This window comes from Molossus molossus, unplaced genomic scaffold, assembly GCF_014108415.1.
Source record: "Molossus molossus isolate mMolMol1 unplaced genomic scaffold, mMolMol1.p scaffold_m16_p_19, whole genome shotgun sequence".
NCBI classification, from domain to species: Eukaryota; Metazoa; Chordata; class Mammalia; order Chiroptera; family Molossidae; genus Molossus; species Molossus molossus.
This window is the reverse complement of record NW_023425354.1, coordinates 48313763-48327243: the sequence shown is the minus strand read 5'-3', so window position 1 is coordinate 48327243 and position 13481 is coordinate 48313763. Positions and strand designations below refer to the sequence as shown.

The following is a 13481-nucleotide window of genomic DNA, read 5'->3' as shown; positions in this document are numbered from 1 at the left end:
AATTCCAAATGCAACCTTCCCCGCTCCCAAGTTGCCTTGTATGTAGTCATTTCAGTAAAATAAAAGGTGTTTTTCTTTTCAGGCCTGAAAAAAAAAAGTTTTAACTTTGTCCAAGCCAAAAAAACCTGTCTATGCAGGATTGTTTTCTGGACTAAATAAGAACATGCATGTAAAGGGCTTAGCACAGTAAGCAGAAAATAGTAAACAGAATGTACGCCGATGACCCAGGGAACGCAAGGGCTTTATGTTAACTGGTATATTGCAAATATCTACAATATTGCCTGGCACATAGTAGGTGCTCAAAATACATATTAAATTAATAACTAAATGTTTACTATCATTATTATTACAAATGACTTTTTCTTCACCTTGATTAAAATACCAAATCCAACAAATGAGGGTTTGGTTTTTTGTTGTTTGTTTTTACATTTCTCTTATATCCTTCAAAGCAAATTATTGCTGTGTTGTGCACATAAAAAATACTTGACACACCTTAATGGATAAATATATAATTCTTAGGAATGGTGGGAAGTCTAGAAGATATTAAAGGCAGAGAGGAGAGGACTGGGTGTATATATTATGGGTTTACATGGCATTGTATTGTGGTTGGAAAAAGAAACATCACTCCAGAAAATAAGGACAAAGAATGTGAAGAGGGCTCTAGAGACACCCACACCCCTGGAAGGTCCATCTCTCCTTTATTAACTTCCCGGATGGCAGAGGTGTACAGGGTCTCCTTTATTAAGACCCCGTTCACCTCTGCCATTCCACATTAACCCCCAGGTTCTTGAGCCAGTCCCCGTGGCCAGCTCCTGGTTATTCTCCACTGTATCATTTCAGTAATTGCCCTCAAAAGACACCAAGCCCCCTGGCCTTCTATGTCTCCTACTCTTCTTCATACTTTTTATATCCAGACACAAGTTCCAGGTAGTTGGTGGGTGTGACATAGTTGTATCTTCGAAGTTCCAACAGCATCTTCTGGGAGTATTGGGCCACTGACCAGTGCATGGTGACGAAGATCTGGGCCACCTTCCTGTGGATCTGAGGCCAAAGGATAAAGAATATAGAATAGAGAGTGATGGAGAATGGAAATGAAAGAGAGCTCAGGGGGGTATGGAGAGAGACGGGGAGGAGAGTCTCACATTCTCCTGAGTTCCCAGATCTACTCCCATGAGGTACTTCTCAGCCACCTCTAGCAGGGCTTCACGGGGCCACTCTGAGAACCAGTTGATCGTACTGCAGTTCACCAAAGCTGGGTACTGGCGGATCCAGTTCCTGGTCAGGGGTTTTGAGAGGCAGTTAAATCCATTCACAGAGTCAGCTTCCAGTTCCTGGCTTTGTCACAGGTCTACCCACTTTCTAGGAACCTGAGTGCTCTTGTATCTCCTCATCCAGATTCTGCTCCCCTCAGAACTTGTTCAGAAAAGTATTTAGAAACAGGTTCTGAGGACATAAAGACTTGATTGCAATTTCTAGGTGTGGATCTTGGACAAGTGATCTAACCTTTTGAATGTCAACTTCCTGATCCCTAAAGTGGGAATAACAAAGCATACTAGGAGATTCAGTGAGGTGACATGCATAAAATACAGTGCCTGGTACATGGTAAATACACCATATGCCATAACTATAAAAAAAATAAATAAAATGGCAACCCACATTGCCTCTCTTTACAAGTTCTGTCTCCCTCCTACTTTCTAATGCTCTTAAAAATCTAGTCAGCCCGGCCAGTGTGGCTCAGTGGTTGAGATTAGTCTATGTACCAAGAGATCACTGGTTCAATTCCCAGTCAGGACACATGCCCAGGTTGTAGGCCTGATCCCCAGTGGGGAGGCATATCGGAGGCAGCCAATCGATGTTCTCTCTCATCAAAGTTTCTATCTCTCTCCTTCTCCCTTCCTCTCTTTCTAAAATCAATAAAGAAAAAACTTTTTTTTAATTAGCTTAGAACAGCATCAGCTCTTTTTTTTTTTAATTTTTTTCTCCTTTATTCATGGGATTCAATCCCAGAAGGCATGGGAGGCCAAAAGAGGGGAGAAGGACACCTGTGAAGAGTGCTGGGCTATCACAGGGAGGGAGGGAGAAGGCTATATAACGGGAGTCACCTGAACGGGTCGCCCACAGGGCTGAGGCAGAGAATGATGTGCAGGTTGTTGCGCACGCGCTCAATGAGGTAGGCAAAGAGGCTATCCGAGGACTCTGGGACCTGCTCTGCCCGGGCCTGCTCTAGGATGTGTGTCTGAATCTGCACAAAAGCCACATAGGGTCAGAGGGCTGTAGTTCCTCACCTGAGGATATTTTTCCATTTTTTGTTCAGATAGAGTGGGAGGGAGAGAGAGAGAGAGAGAGAGAGAGAGAGAGAGAGAGAGAGAGAGGGAGATATCAGCGTGAGGGACACATTGACTGGCTGTCTCCTGCACGACCCCAATCAGGGCTTGGGGACAAATGGCAACCAAGGTACGTGCCCTTGACCAGAATCAAACCTGTGACTCATTGGTCTGCGGGCCAACGCTTGACTGCTGAGCCAAACCGGCCAGAGCCAGAGGGCTGCCATTTCAGTGACAGAACCAGAACTGACAGGGTGTGGGTTTTAAAGCAGTTCTACCCAATAAGGGACCCTCGAGGGAAGATGACTGAGAGGAACAGTTCTTCCACCTAATGGTGCAATGGACAGAGGGGATGCCATAGTAGCATATTTTGGGATCTGGGCTTCTTCGAGGGTTAATCAGGAAGGTGAAAACACCAACTGGTTGAGGGCATGGAAGGAATCATACTTCTTCAAATTCATCAGTCTTGTAGAGGTTGGGGACCTCGCCTGAGCTGAGGATGTTGTTAATGTCCTCTAGGAACGATTCATCAGCAATTTGGGTGTCCACGAAGAGGAAGGATGTAGCCTTGAGTTCTACCCCAGCCTGGAAGTACAGACGCTTGATGTCTGGGCCAGATGAATAAAGGAGGAAAAGGAAACAGACAGACTCTTCAGATTCACCAACCCATCTCTTTTCCCTTTTCTGAGATTTAGGCACCCTATCCCAGCCTTCAACACATACACACCACCATTCTACACCCCACATGGGCCTGGCACAGCTCACTATCTGGCTTCCATCCCTCCTCTCTCTTGTCATTACAGAAAGTCAGGCATCTGATCTTTCACTCCTAGCCCCAAACCCTCTCCTGTTTCAGAAACTCAGCCATACCCTCTCGGAACTCCTGCTTCCGATAATATTTGGTAACTTCAATCTGGAAGGTGATGTACTCACAGATGGATGAGGCCAAGCGGGCCAGACTCTGGCGCCCACTGCCCCCAATACCCACCAAGAGCATGTTGCCCCGAGGCTGTCCAATGACCCGCACAATCCGTGTAACTAGGGGTTGGGAGGTGGGAGACAAAGGCAATGATATAGCTGAGCAACCTCAGGGGACCTGCAGGCCCTAGACTAGGGACTGCGATGTCAGAAACTGAAACAGAGGGACCAAGAGGTGTGGAAAGAGGTTAGTATCTGAAGACCTGGTGGCAATTCAACTTTTAACCTCCACCATATCTGTTAAACACCACTGTCAAGAAAAAGCCCCACCCATTGCCACAAGGGCAACTGGAGTCAGGGAGGCAGGTAATTTCCAGAAGAGACCTGGGAAGGAATCCCTATTTGCTTGGAAATACTCCATAATTGGGATGTTGGGGAAAGAGATAGGAATAGGAAATGCTCACTGTGTTCAATAGCCTCTCGGAACAGCACCAAATGCATTGGCACGACAGCAGGTGACAGATTGTACTCATTTAGAGCTGTCTCCATGGCTGTCTTCAGAACTGTTAGATCAGTTAGATCTTCATACACCTTTGGCTCCTTCATGAAGTCCCCTGGACCAAAGGAAGAGGGGGTCAGAGTCTCAAATGCCTGGTCTTCCCCACACTTCCCCAAAGAGCCCTAAGTTTCAAGGCTCCATGCCCAGCCCTCCTCCTAACCCATCTCCAAAAAGTCTCCAGCCTATAATAGACACAGGTCCCAGCTCACCAAAGATAGGAGAACGTTTGTTGGGACAAAGGTTATGAAATGTGAGGTCAAAGAAGGAGCCGAGTTTGTCACTTAAGATGGCCACGAAGGCCTCCATGTCTGCCGCATCAACCAGTCGATCAGAGAAGACTCTGTTGGGAGGGATTTGGGGTAAGATCTGAGAATAAGGAGGAGAATGACCCTGAGAAAAGGAGCATCAGGGTGGGGTTGGAGGTAGGGCTTGGAGCAAGGCTGCTGAAGCCTGGATCAGGAAGGGAAAAAGCATCCCACCTGAAACATTCATGTATCCAGAGCCGTGTGATGCTGGACTTGGTGTCGTGGAAGTCCTTGTTGGCTCTCAGCATGCCCTGAAATACCTGGGGAAAAGGCATGGCTAGTGGGATGGAGGGAGGAAAGAGATTTCCTTCTGAAATTTTAGAGGTTAGTTCAGAGAATGCCGCATTCGAGGATGGGGGTGATTTGGAGTTTATGGAATGCTACTGAGCTTCAAGGCTTACTTCCAGTAGAAAATGCCTGTAAGGAGGCTGTGCCAAGCAAAAGGGGCAAGGTCAGGTGGAGTTTTACCTTGGAGATGTCTCGAAGGTTGAAAAGGTAGTGGATCTTGGCAGGCGTGGGCAGGAAGCGCTGGACCACAGTGTTGTAAACATCTAACGTGGCCTCAGTCACCACATTCCCAATGGGCTTCACCTCTTCTTCAAAGTCCTGAAGCTTCTGATTGATCATGGTGCCAAATATTCGGATGATCTGAGATTCCTAGAAAAAGGACCTAGGATTCACTTTTGCAGGCTCCTGGCCTTTTAGCCAGGTCTGGGACAAGGGTGAAGTGAATGAAGCACTTGTCTCAGGGCAGAATTTAAGAAGCACACAAAAAAACAAAAACAATAAAACACCTCAGAAATTAGGAGAAATAATATTTTAATGCAATATTTAAAAATCAAAATTAGGACTCTAGTCAGGATGGCAGTGTAGGTAAATGTGATACTCAAACCCTCCCACAGCCACATCAAAAATACAACTAGCCCTGGCCCGTTTGGCTCAGCGGTTAGAGCATCGGTCTGCGGTCCAGAGAGACCGGGGTTCGGTTCCTGCTAAGGGCACGTACCTTGGTTGCAGTTTGTCCCCAGCCCTGGTTGGGTCGTGTGGGTGGCAACCACTCGATGTGTCGCTTTCACGTCGATGTTTCTCTCTCTCTCTCTCTCCCTCTCACTCTATCTGAACAAAATATCGAAAAATGTCCTCGGGTGAGGAATAAATAAATAAATAAATAAATAAATAAATAAATAAATAAAAATACAACTAAACTACAGAACAACTATCATTTAGAACTGCCTGAAATCTAGCTGAATGGATATTATACAACTAGGGATTTGAAGAAGAAGCCACACCGGGACTGGTAGGAGGAGTGGAGATGCGGAATGGGCTGATCCCGCATCCATGCTTACCAGTTTCAAATCTGCAGGGATATCTTGGCTGTGGAGGCCTCCCCTGAAGACCAAGGGATCCCAGCCCTATACCAGACCCCCCAGCCCAGGGTTCCAGTGCCAGTAAGACAGATCCCCATAACTTCTGGCTGTAAAAACCAGCAAGGATTAAGGCTGAGGGAGATGGAGGGCTTCTTGAGTCCCAGGCAGCTCCTCTTAAAGGGACCACACACAGACTTACTTGGACTCATTCTCTCTGAGCTCCAGTGCTGGGGCAGCAGCTTGAAATAAACCAGGGACATACAGGAAGGAACTGAAGTGTCTGGCATCAGGGTGAGAGCTGGGGGGAGGGGGGAGCAGCTTTCTGCCAAACAAGAGTGCTGACAGAGGCCACTGTTCCTTTTTTGAGACCCCTACCCCTGTCACACAGAGAGCTGACTGGTGGGTGCCATATCTGAGTCTTCATCAACCTGGCTCACACTGTTTACCCGACCCTGGTGATTCCCTGAGACCCCCTGCCCCCGCCCCAACTTGAGAACCTATCCAAGTTGTTTCCAGTGGCTTTTCCATACAAATGGCCCCTCTTGCCTCCTGCTTTGGACTTTCCTAAAATCTCTCATACAAGTAGCATCTGGTTTCTGCATACCCCCTACCTCTTGCTAAGTGGCCCCAGGCCCAGCTCTAGCAGCAGACTGCCTTGGTTCACAGCTTGACCTCTCCTGGGTACCTCCAAGCTCAACACAAGTAGCAGCCATCTGCAGATTGCTCTGTAGCTTGTACAAGAGACCCTAGGTAGGACACAGGCAGTGGCTGACTTTGCACCTCCCGGGAAGCCCTAAAGCCAGTGCACCCACCTGATTACAACCTTACCACCCCCACAAGCAACACACTCAAGGGGAAGACTCAGTGAGCACCAAAGCCCCCTAAAGCAAGTCCTGCTCCATAGGGTCAACTCTTGCACAGCAGCTCCTCCACTGTAGTTGCAGCTGGTCCTCACAGATGATTGGCCTGGGGGTCACTCCCTCCTAGTGATGTCAACAACAATCAAGGCTCAACTACAACAGGACAATGCACATAGGCCACACAGAGGCACACTGGAGCACCCAGCTTGGGTGACTGAGGAATCTGCATCACTAGACCCTATAGGACACCTACTACACAAAGCCACTCTACCAAGTCCAGGAGATATTGCAGCTCTACCTAATACATAGAAACAAACACAGGAAAGCAGCCAAAATGCAGAGACAAAGAAATAGGTCCCAAATGAAAAAATTGAAGAAATTTACAGAAAAAGAAATAAATGAAATGGAAGCAAGAAAACTACCAGATACAGAGTTCAAAACAATGGTTATAGGGATGCTCAAGGAACTTAGTGAGAACTTCAACAGCATGAAAAAGGCAGAGAAATCACAAAAAGAACCAGTCAGAAATGAAAGATATACTAACTTAAATGAAGAATAATTTACAGGGAATCAACAGTAGAGCAGATGATGCCAAGAATCAAATCAGTGACTTGGAATATAAGGAAGCAAAAAACACCCAATCTGAACAGCAAAAAGAAAAAATAATTCAAAAATATAAAGATAATGTAAAGAGCCTCTGGGACAACTTCAAACATATCAACATTCACATCATGGGGGTGCCAGAAAGAGAAGACAGAGCAAGAAATTGAAAACCAATTTTAGAAAATAATGACAGAAGATTTCCCTTACTTGGTGAAAGAAATAGACATACAAAATCAAGAAGCATAGACAGTCCCAAACAAGATGAACCCAAAGAGATCCACACCAAGACACATCATAATCAAAATACAAAAGGTTAAAGACAAAGAGAGACTCTTAAAAGCAGTTGGTTACCTTCAAGGGAGCTCCCATAAGACTGTCAGCTGCTTTCTCAACAGAAACGTTGCAGGCCAGAAGGGAGTAGCAAGAAATATTCAAAGTGATGAAAAGTAAGGACCTACAACCAAGGTTACTCTACCCAGCAAAGCTATCATTTAGAATCAAAGGACAGATAAAGGGCTTCCCAAACAAGAAAATGCTAAAAGAGTTCATCATCATCAAACCAGTATTACATGAAATGTTAAAGGGTCTTCTTTAAGAAAAAGAAGAAAAAAAAAAGGGTAAAAGTATATGAACAATAAAATGTCAATAAGTATATATCTATCAACAATTGAATCTAAAACTTAAAATAAATGAACAAGCAAAACAGAAACAGAGGTACAAAGAACATTTGAACGGTTGCCAGGTGGGAGGGAGTTTGGGGGGATAGGTAAAAAAGGTGAAGGGGCCTTGGCCGGTTTGGCTCAGCGGTTAGAGCGTCGGCCTGCGGTCCGGAGAGACCCGGGTTCGGTTCCCGCTAAGGGCACGTACTTCGGTTGCAGTTTGTCCCCGGCCCTGGTTGGTCGTGCGGGTGGCAGCCACTCGATGTGTCCCTTCACGTCGATGTTTCTCTCTCTCTCTCCCTTCCTCTCTCTTCCTCCCACTCTATCTGTACAAAAAATGGAAAAATATCCTCGGGTGAGGATAAAAAAAAAAAAAAAAAAGGTGAAGGGATTTAGAAGTACAAAATGGATGTTACAGAATTGTCATGGGGAGGTAAAGTACAGCATAGGGAATATAGTCAATAATATTTTAATAACTATGTATAGTGTCAGACGGGTATGAGATTTATCAGGATGATCACTTAGTTATATAATGTCAAATCACAGGCCTGTACACCTGAAACTAATATAATATTGTATGTCAACTGTAATTGAAAACATTTTAAATAATGAAAGAAATAAAAATTAATGTAAAATATCTATGATGAACAAATATCAACATTTTAAATAAAAATGAGATTAGTATTATTGATTTTTCTTTTTGCCTCAGGCCCCAATACAGCTCAGCATGGTACTGTGCCAATCTTGTATTTATTTAAATATTTGTGTTTTGTTCATAATGAATTTTGGGGCTTACTTTTAAATATATATATTGCATTAAAATATTATTTCTCTTGATCAGTGAATATTTTTGGTGTCCCTGAGTGTTTCGTTTCCCTTCCCCTAATTCTGGCAATGCTCTCAGCTCTCAGCCTTGTAGGAATTACCTTCCTTAGCCTATGAGGGGCCCCTGCATTCTCTGCCCACTGGGACAATGAGGCTTGACATTTCAGAGCCAGCAAGCTACACTTTCATCCTGTGGCTGTCCTAACTCAGGAGAAGCAAAGGCTTCTACATTCTACAGATGGCAGTCTCCCCTCCATATATTACAACTCTCTGTATGCAGCTCTGCTCAAGGGGTCCCTAAGCCCCCTCCTTGATCTATCCCTTCATTTTCTAGGACACAGATGGTTTTTCCTTCTATAGTCCCCCCTCCACTAGCCCTAGTTGTCCTCACTGTGGGGAAGGTCATGTTGATGATGTTGAAGCGACTCTGCAGCCTTGGGGAGATGACAGTCCGTCCACCTCCGGGAGGGCCCATGGCAGCCATCAGGAACATGTCCTAGAGAGCAAAGACAAGCCAGGACAGAAAGACAGATGAGAATTGGGGACGAGAGGAGGCAAAGCAATTGGGAAGATGTAAAAGGAGCCAGGAGGAAGAGAGTACATGAAGGGACAAATGGGAAGAGGGACAGGGACATAATCCATAGGAAGAAACATGGAGTAATGGAGGCACAGAAAGGTAAAGGGAATAAAGGGATTAGGGACATTTTTTAGAATTATTAAAGTAATATATTTTTTAAATTTCATCATTATAATCCATATACCCAAACTAGAAAATAGAGGTAAGTTAAAAACCAACATTTGATTACATCTTCTAGACTTTCTTTTTTAAATGTATATACCTATCCATATGTGTGCATGTATGTATTCTCAATAATATATTAATATACTAATTATTAGGTGAGTTTTTGACCCTGAGTACCAGATAGATAGGCATCTCAAAAATCAGGCTGGAATGGCTACTGACCCATGACTCAGGAAAAAGAAACAAATGCTCAGAATCCCACGGGGGAAGAGCTAGGACTGAAGGGAGCTGCCTGGATCCTGAGGGGAGCAGAGAACTGATACAATGGCGGTGGCTACTGCACCAATGGGAGACAGAAAAGGCCTGGGACAGGGGAGTTACAGGCCCTGGGCACCTAGACAGTTCTGACATCAAGGCTGGCATGTGAGCATGATATAAGAGACCTGGAAAAGGAGGGTAAGTTAGAGGACAGCATCCTTTGGGCAGGGTCAATGAGGAGAGTTAATAACAGGAATTGATAATTTAGGAGTCAGTTAGCTCAGTCCTGGGAAAGGCAGGATACTCCTGTGTGGAAAGGACTATAGGATTCTATCCTGGCATCTTAGTGGGGGGCGGGGGGACTGAACCCATCATGGGAGGGAACCGAGAACAAATGCCTCAGATGCTTACTCGAATGTGCTTGATGGTCTGCTTCAAACGATCATACCAGAAGCCATAGTCAATCCAGAGGCGAATCAGCTCCAGGGGTGGCTGAGACCCAAACATGTCCTTAGCTGGCATATTTAAGTCATCCATAAAGGTGATCATGCTTTTGCCCCCAAATGGCACATAGACACCCTTGGTTCGCTTCTCCACCCTGCTCTCAATGATGCTCTGCACATTATTGGATGTGGTCTGGTGAAAAAGGTACAGAATGAATGCTTGGGTCCCTCAAGAGAAATACAGGGAGAGTAGTGTCAATCAGGTACTTGGATCCCAAGAGAGAGCAGAAGGCAGAGAGAGAGTGGGGAGTGGGCAGCCTGACCTGTGGGTCCTGTAACATACCTGTGCAGACATGTTGACAGTAAGCACTGACCACTGACTGGAGGGCAAGGACTGAAGAACACTCTGGGCAATGGAAGTTTTCCCAGTCCCCACGGGACCCACCAGCAGGACAGGATTCTGGCTGGCCACCAAGGCGCTCACCAGGTGGTTGTAGCGAACAGTGTCAATGGTGGGCACCATGATCTTATAGAAGGGGGAACTAGGGAGGAAAAAAAAGTATCTCAAGGATCTTTGGCCCACTTCTTTCTAATCCCCCCTTCATTCTGCCTCCCAGTGTTTATCTTCCTCTGGTATCACCACTCTCTAATCACCAACGCTGCCTCTTGTGGGGCCTGGGGATCAGGCCTTCTCCTTAGGATCCTGTCCCATTTCCCCTTGATCCCACTTCCCATACTCAAGAGTCATCTCTGCTCTGGGGTCCACCCTCTCCTTTCTATAGCTCACTTTTGTTTCTAGGCCCCAGTTCTCTCACCACATTATACCCCCACCCCCACCCCCACTCCCAACTGCAGCCAAAGTCTGAACCACTCCCAAGGCCGGCCTCTCACTTTGAAGGGTAGCGCCAACTCTTAGGGAGCTTTTCCTCAAATGATGTCCAGCTCCTCATCTTGGGGTCCACAAAATACTCATACACCGTGTCCTGAAGAGGGAATGTGGATCAGGTTACAAGCCTTCCTTTAGCTCTCCCCTGCCCAGAAAAAGCGCTCACAGACCACTGATGAAAGAAAGAGAGCCGAGCTGGCAGGCTGAAACTCAAGAAGAATCTGAGGATCAGGGATACAGGTGGGTTCTGGAAAAATAGGACAGCTGGTTTGGTGTCCCTGACCTTATTAGGAAAAGAGCCCTCGATCTCTCGGAGGTAACTGTCGATCTTCTTGCGGCCTTCCTCGTCCACAGAGGCACACACAGACCAGATCATGCTGAACACAAATGTCAGCTCTACCATGGAGACATAGTTTTCACCATCAGCTGGGTTCATCTGGATGTAAAAAGAGAAGGGGAAATATCCTAAATCTGTAAGAGATGCAGGGATCTACTTTGGCAGATCATCACAAAGGCTTAGTTTTCCTCCTTTCCTGGTTCTGATTGAAAAACCATATACTAGGTGAAGATAAGCCTAAATCTAAAACCTTTAAACAAACCTAAAATTCCTTGTAGCCCAGAAATGGCTCTGAGTTTCTTCTCTCCTAAGTTATAAAGACACAGCAATTTTGTAATTGCAAACTATTGAAGATGACCTAAATGTCCACCAGTAGAGGAACAGAAAATAAAATGTCATGTTCTGTCATAGATTAGTATATAGCAGTTAAAAGTAATGAACTCAAAAATATATTGTTCATTTAATAAGCATATTGCAAGTATGGTATATAGCATGATACATTTCTTAAATACCACATTTCCTATGGACACCTATGGGCTTGTATGTAAATGTGTATTTTTTTAAATATGTTTTTATTTATTTATTTTTTAGAAAGAGGAAGGGAAAGAGATAGAAACATCGATGTGAGAGAGAAACATTGATCAGCTGCCCCCTGCACACACCCTATTGGGGATTGAGTCCAAAACCTGATCATGCGCCCTGACGGGGAACTGAACCAGACTAACTCTTGTGTCTGTGTTTCAGTGAAGGTCATTCTCTTTACCTGGAAGGCTCTCCCCTCTTGGTTCTGTTGATCAGTGTTTTACCCTCTGCTCAGCCCCTCCCTGGCCAGTCCTTCTCAGCACCTGGGTGCCACTGACACTATATTATTGTCCTTTTCCTATATGTTACCTTGAGAGTTCATCTACATAGTTTTAAGTTATATTAATTGTATCAGAAATGACATATACTGTAATAGATCTCAATTGTTATATAACTTTATATGAACAGTTTAATTATCTGGCAATGTCTTTAAAAACAATATGAACCATTTCTGGGCAGTGATTTAATTTCAACAGAAAAATATACAATTTTCGTCCTTATTCCATAATTCTAAACTGAACAAAATTTTTTCTTACATTATCGATTAATCTGGAAATTTCTAAAACTCCCTCATCAAATTAAATTGGGAGCTCCTTCCAGCAGAAACAGTATCCCAATACTTAATATTTATTTTTTGAAAGAATAGGAAAATGAGGACCACATGAACTATCCTCAGTTCCCAAAATATAAAGAAGAAATTATAGTGGGACCCATTGTATACAATATCCAGTTTGGCCTTCCAGTGCGCGCATGCACACACCCCTCACTGCCTCCGCGGTGGGTATAGCCTTCCCTAATAGTACCTGTTCCCTCACGCCAAGTTTTCAAATTCTGTCTCAGGCATGCCATTTCCCTGAAGTTGTCCTGGAAGTCATGAGCCCTTCCTGCCTGGTCCTGCTCTGGTCCCCCTTACCCCATTCTCTGGAGTGGCCAGGGCGGAGTACAGCTTGCAGAGGGAGATGATTCCACTGTATTCAGGTAGGGGCACCAGTTCATTGCAATTGTCCTTCTTGAAGGTCAGAACCTTGTTGATAAGCTTTTCGAACATCCGTTGAAGGGGCTCTGCCTCAGTCTGGAGTTGAATATAAAAGGGCTCTTTATTCATTCTTATGTCCCATAGGCCATGCTGGTTACCCTCCCTCTCCTCAATTCCCTTCATACCTTTGGCCTCTTTTCTAGCCATGACTGAACATAGGGCTTCCAGCCCAGATCAGCATAGTCCGTGTACACCATCCCACAGCGAGACACAGTGGCTGGAGAGGCCACTGCCAAATTCTCCACTTCAAACAGGAGGGACACCTAAGGATATACTTTGTCTCAACCTTGTCTCACAATCCTCCCTGCCCAAAATTCTGATGCCCCAAGATAACTCTATCAAGTACCAATTGTGGCAGGATGAATAAAGATCTAAGGTTTATGTTTCTCTCTCTCTCATTTTTTTTGTGTGGGAGGCAACCAAAAATTTTTGGTGGTCTTTAAATTAAAAAAAAAAAAAGATCTAGGTTTACAAATGATTTGCTTGTTAAAAGAAATTAGGTTTATTCTAGGTTATCTTTATAAAAAATCTCTTGCTTGCATCATTTGAGTGGGTGGAAAGGGTGGGCTTTCCAGCCCATGAATTCATAATCCTAGGTGCACAGTGAAGGTCCTCCCTCATGTCAGCGGAAATGAACATGAGGAGGTCTGCCTCAGTCTACACAGTGCTTCCTAGTACACAAGATTCTTTTTTTTTTTTATCCTCATTCGAGGACATTTTTCCATTTTTTGTACAGACAGAGTGGGAGGGAGAGAGAGGAAGAGAGAGAGAGGGAAA

General features: G+C 44.8%; 1 protein-coding gene across 1 annotated transcript in view; it reads right to left on the bottom strand.

Moving 5' to 3' along the window:
- DNAH2 (dynein axonemal heavy chain 2) overlaps window positions 1-13481 on the bottom strand; it is a 120778-nt gene that overhangs the window by 28450 nt on the left and 78847 nt on the right. The window contains exons 45-60 of the mRNA XM_036269707.1: window positions 12830-12967; window positions 12582-12740; window positions 11033-11185; window positions 10755-10846; window positions 10207-10405; window positions 9832-10056; window positions 8812-8916; window positions 4575-4763; window positions 4281-4366; window positions 4011-4141; window positions 3707-3856; window positions 3195-3362; window positions 2772-2932; window positions 2103-2242; window positions 1143-1275; window positions 902-1041 (exon numbers count right to left, since the gene is read on the bottom strand). Coding sequence (XP_036125600.1) covers window positions 902-1041; window positions 1143-1275; window positions 2103-2242; window positions 2772-2932; window positions 3195-3362; window positions 3707-3856; window positions 4011-4141; window positions 4281-4366; window positions 4575-4763; window positions 8812-8916; window positions 9832-10056; window positions 10207-10405; window positions 10755-10846; window positions 11033-11185; window positions 12582-12740; window positions 12830-12967 — 2369 coding nt within the window. The remainder of the gene's footprint in view (window positions 1-901; window positions 1042-1142; window positions 1276-2102; window positions 2243-2771; window positions 2933-3194; window positions 3363-3706; window positions 3857-4010; window positions 4142-4280; window positions 4367-4574; window positions 4764-8811; window positions 8917-9831; window positions 10057-10206; window positions 10406-10754; window positions 10847-11032; window positions 11186-12581; window positions 12741-12829; window positions 12968-13481) is intronic.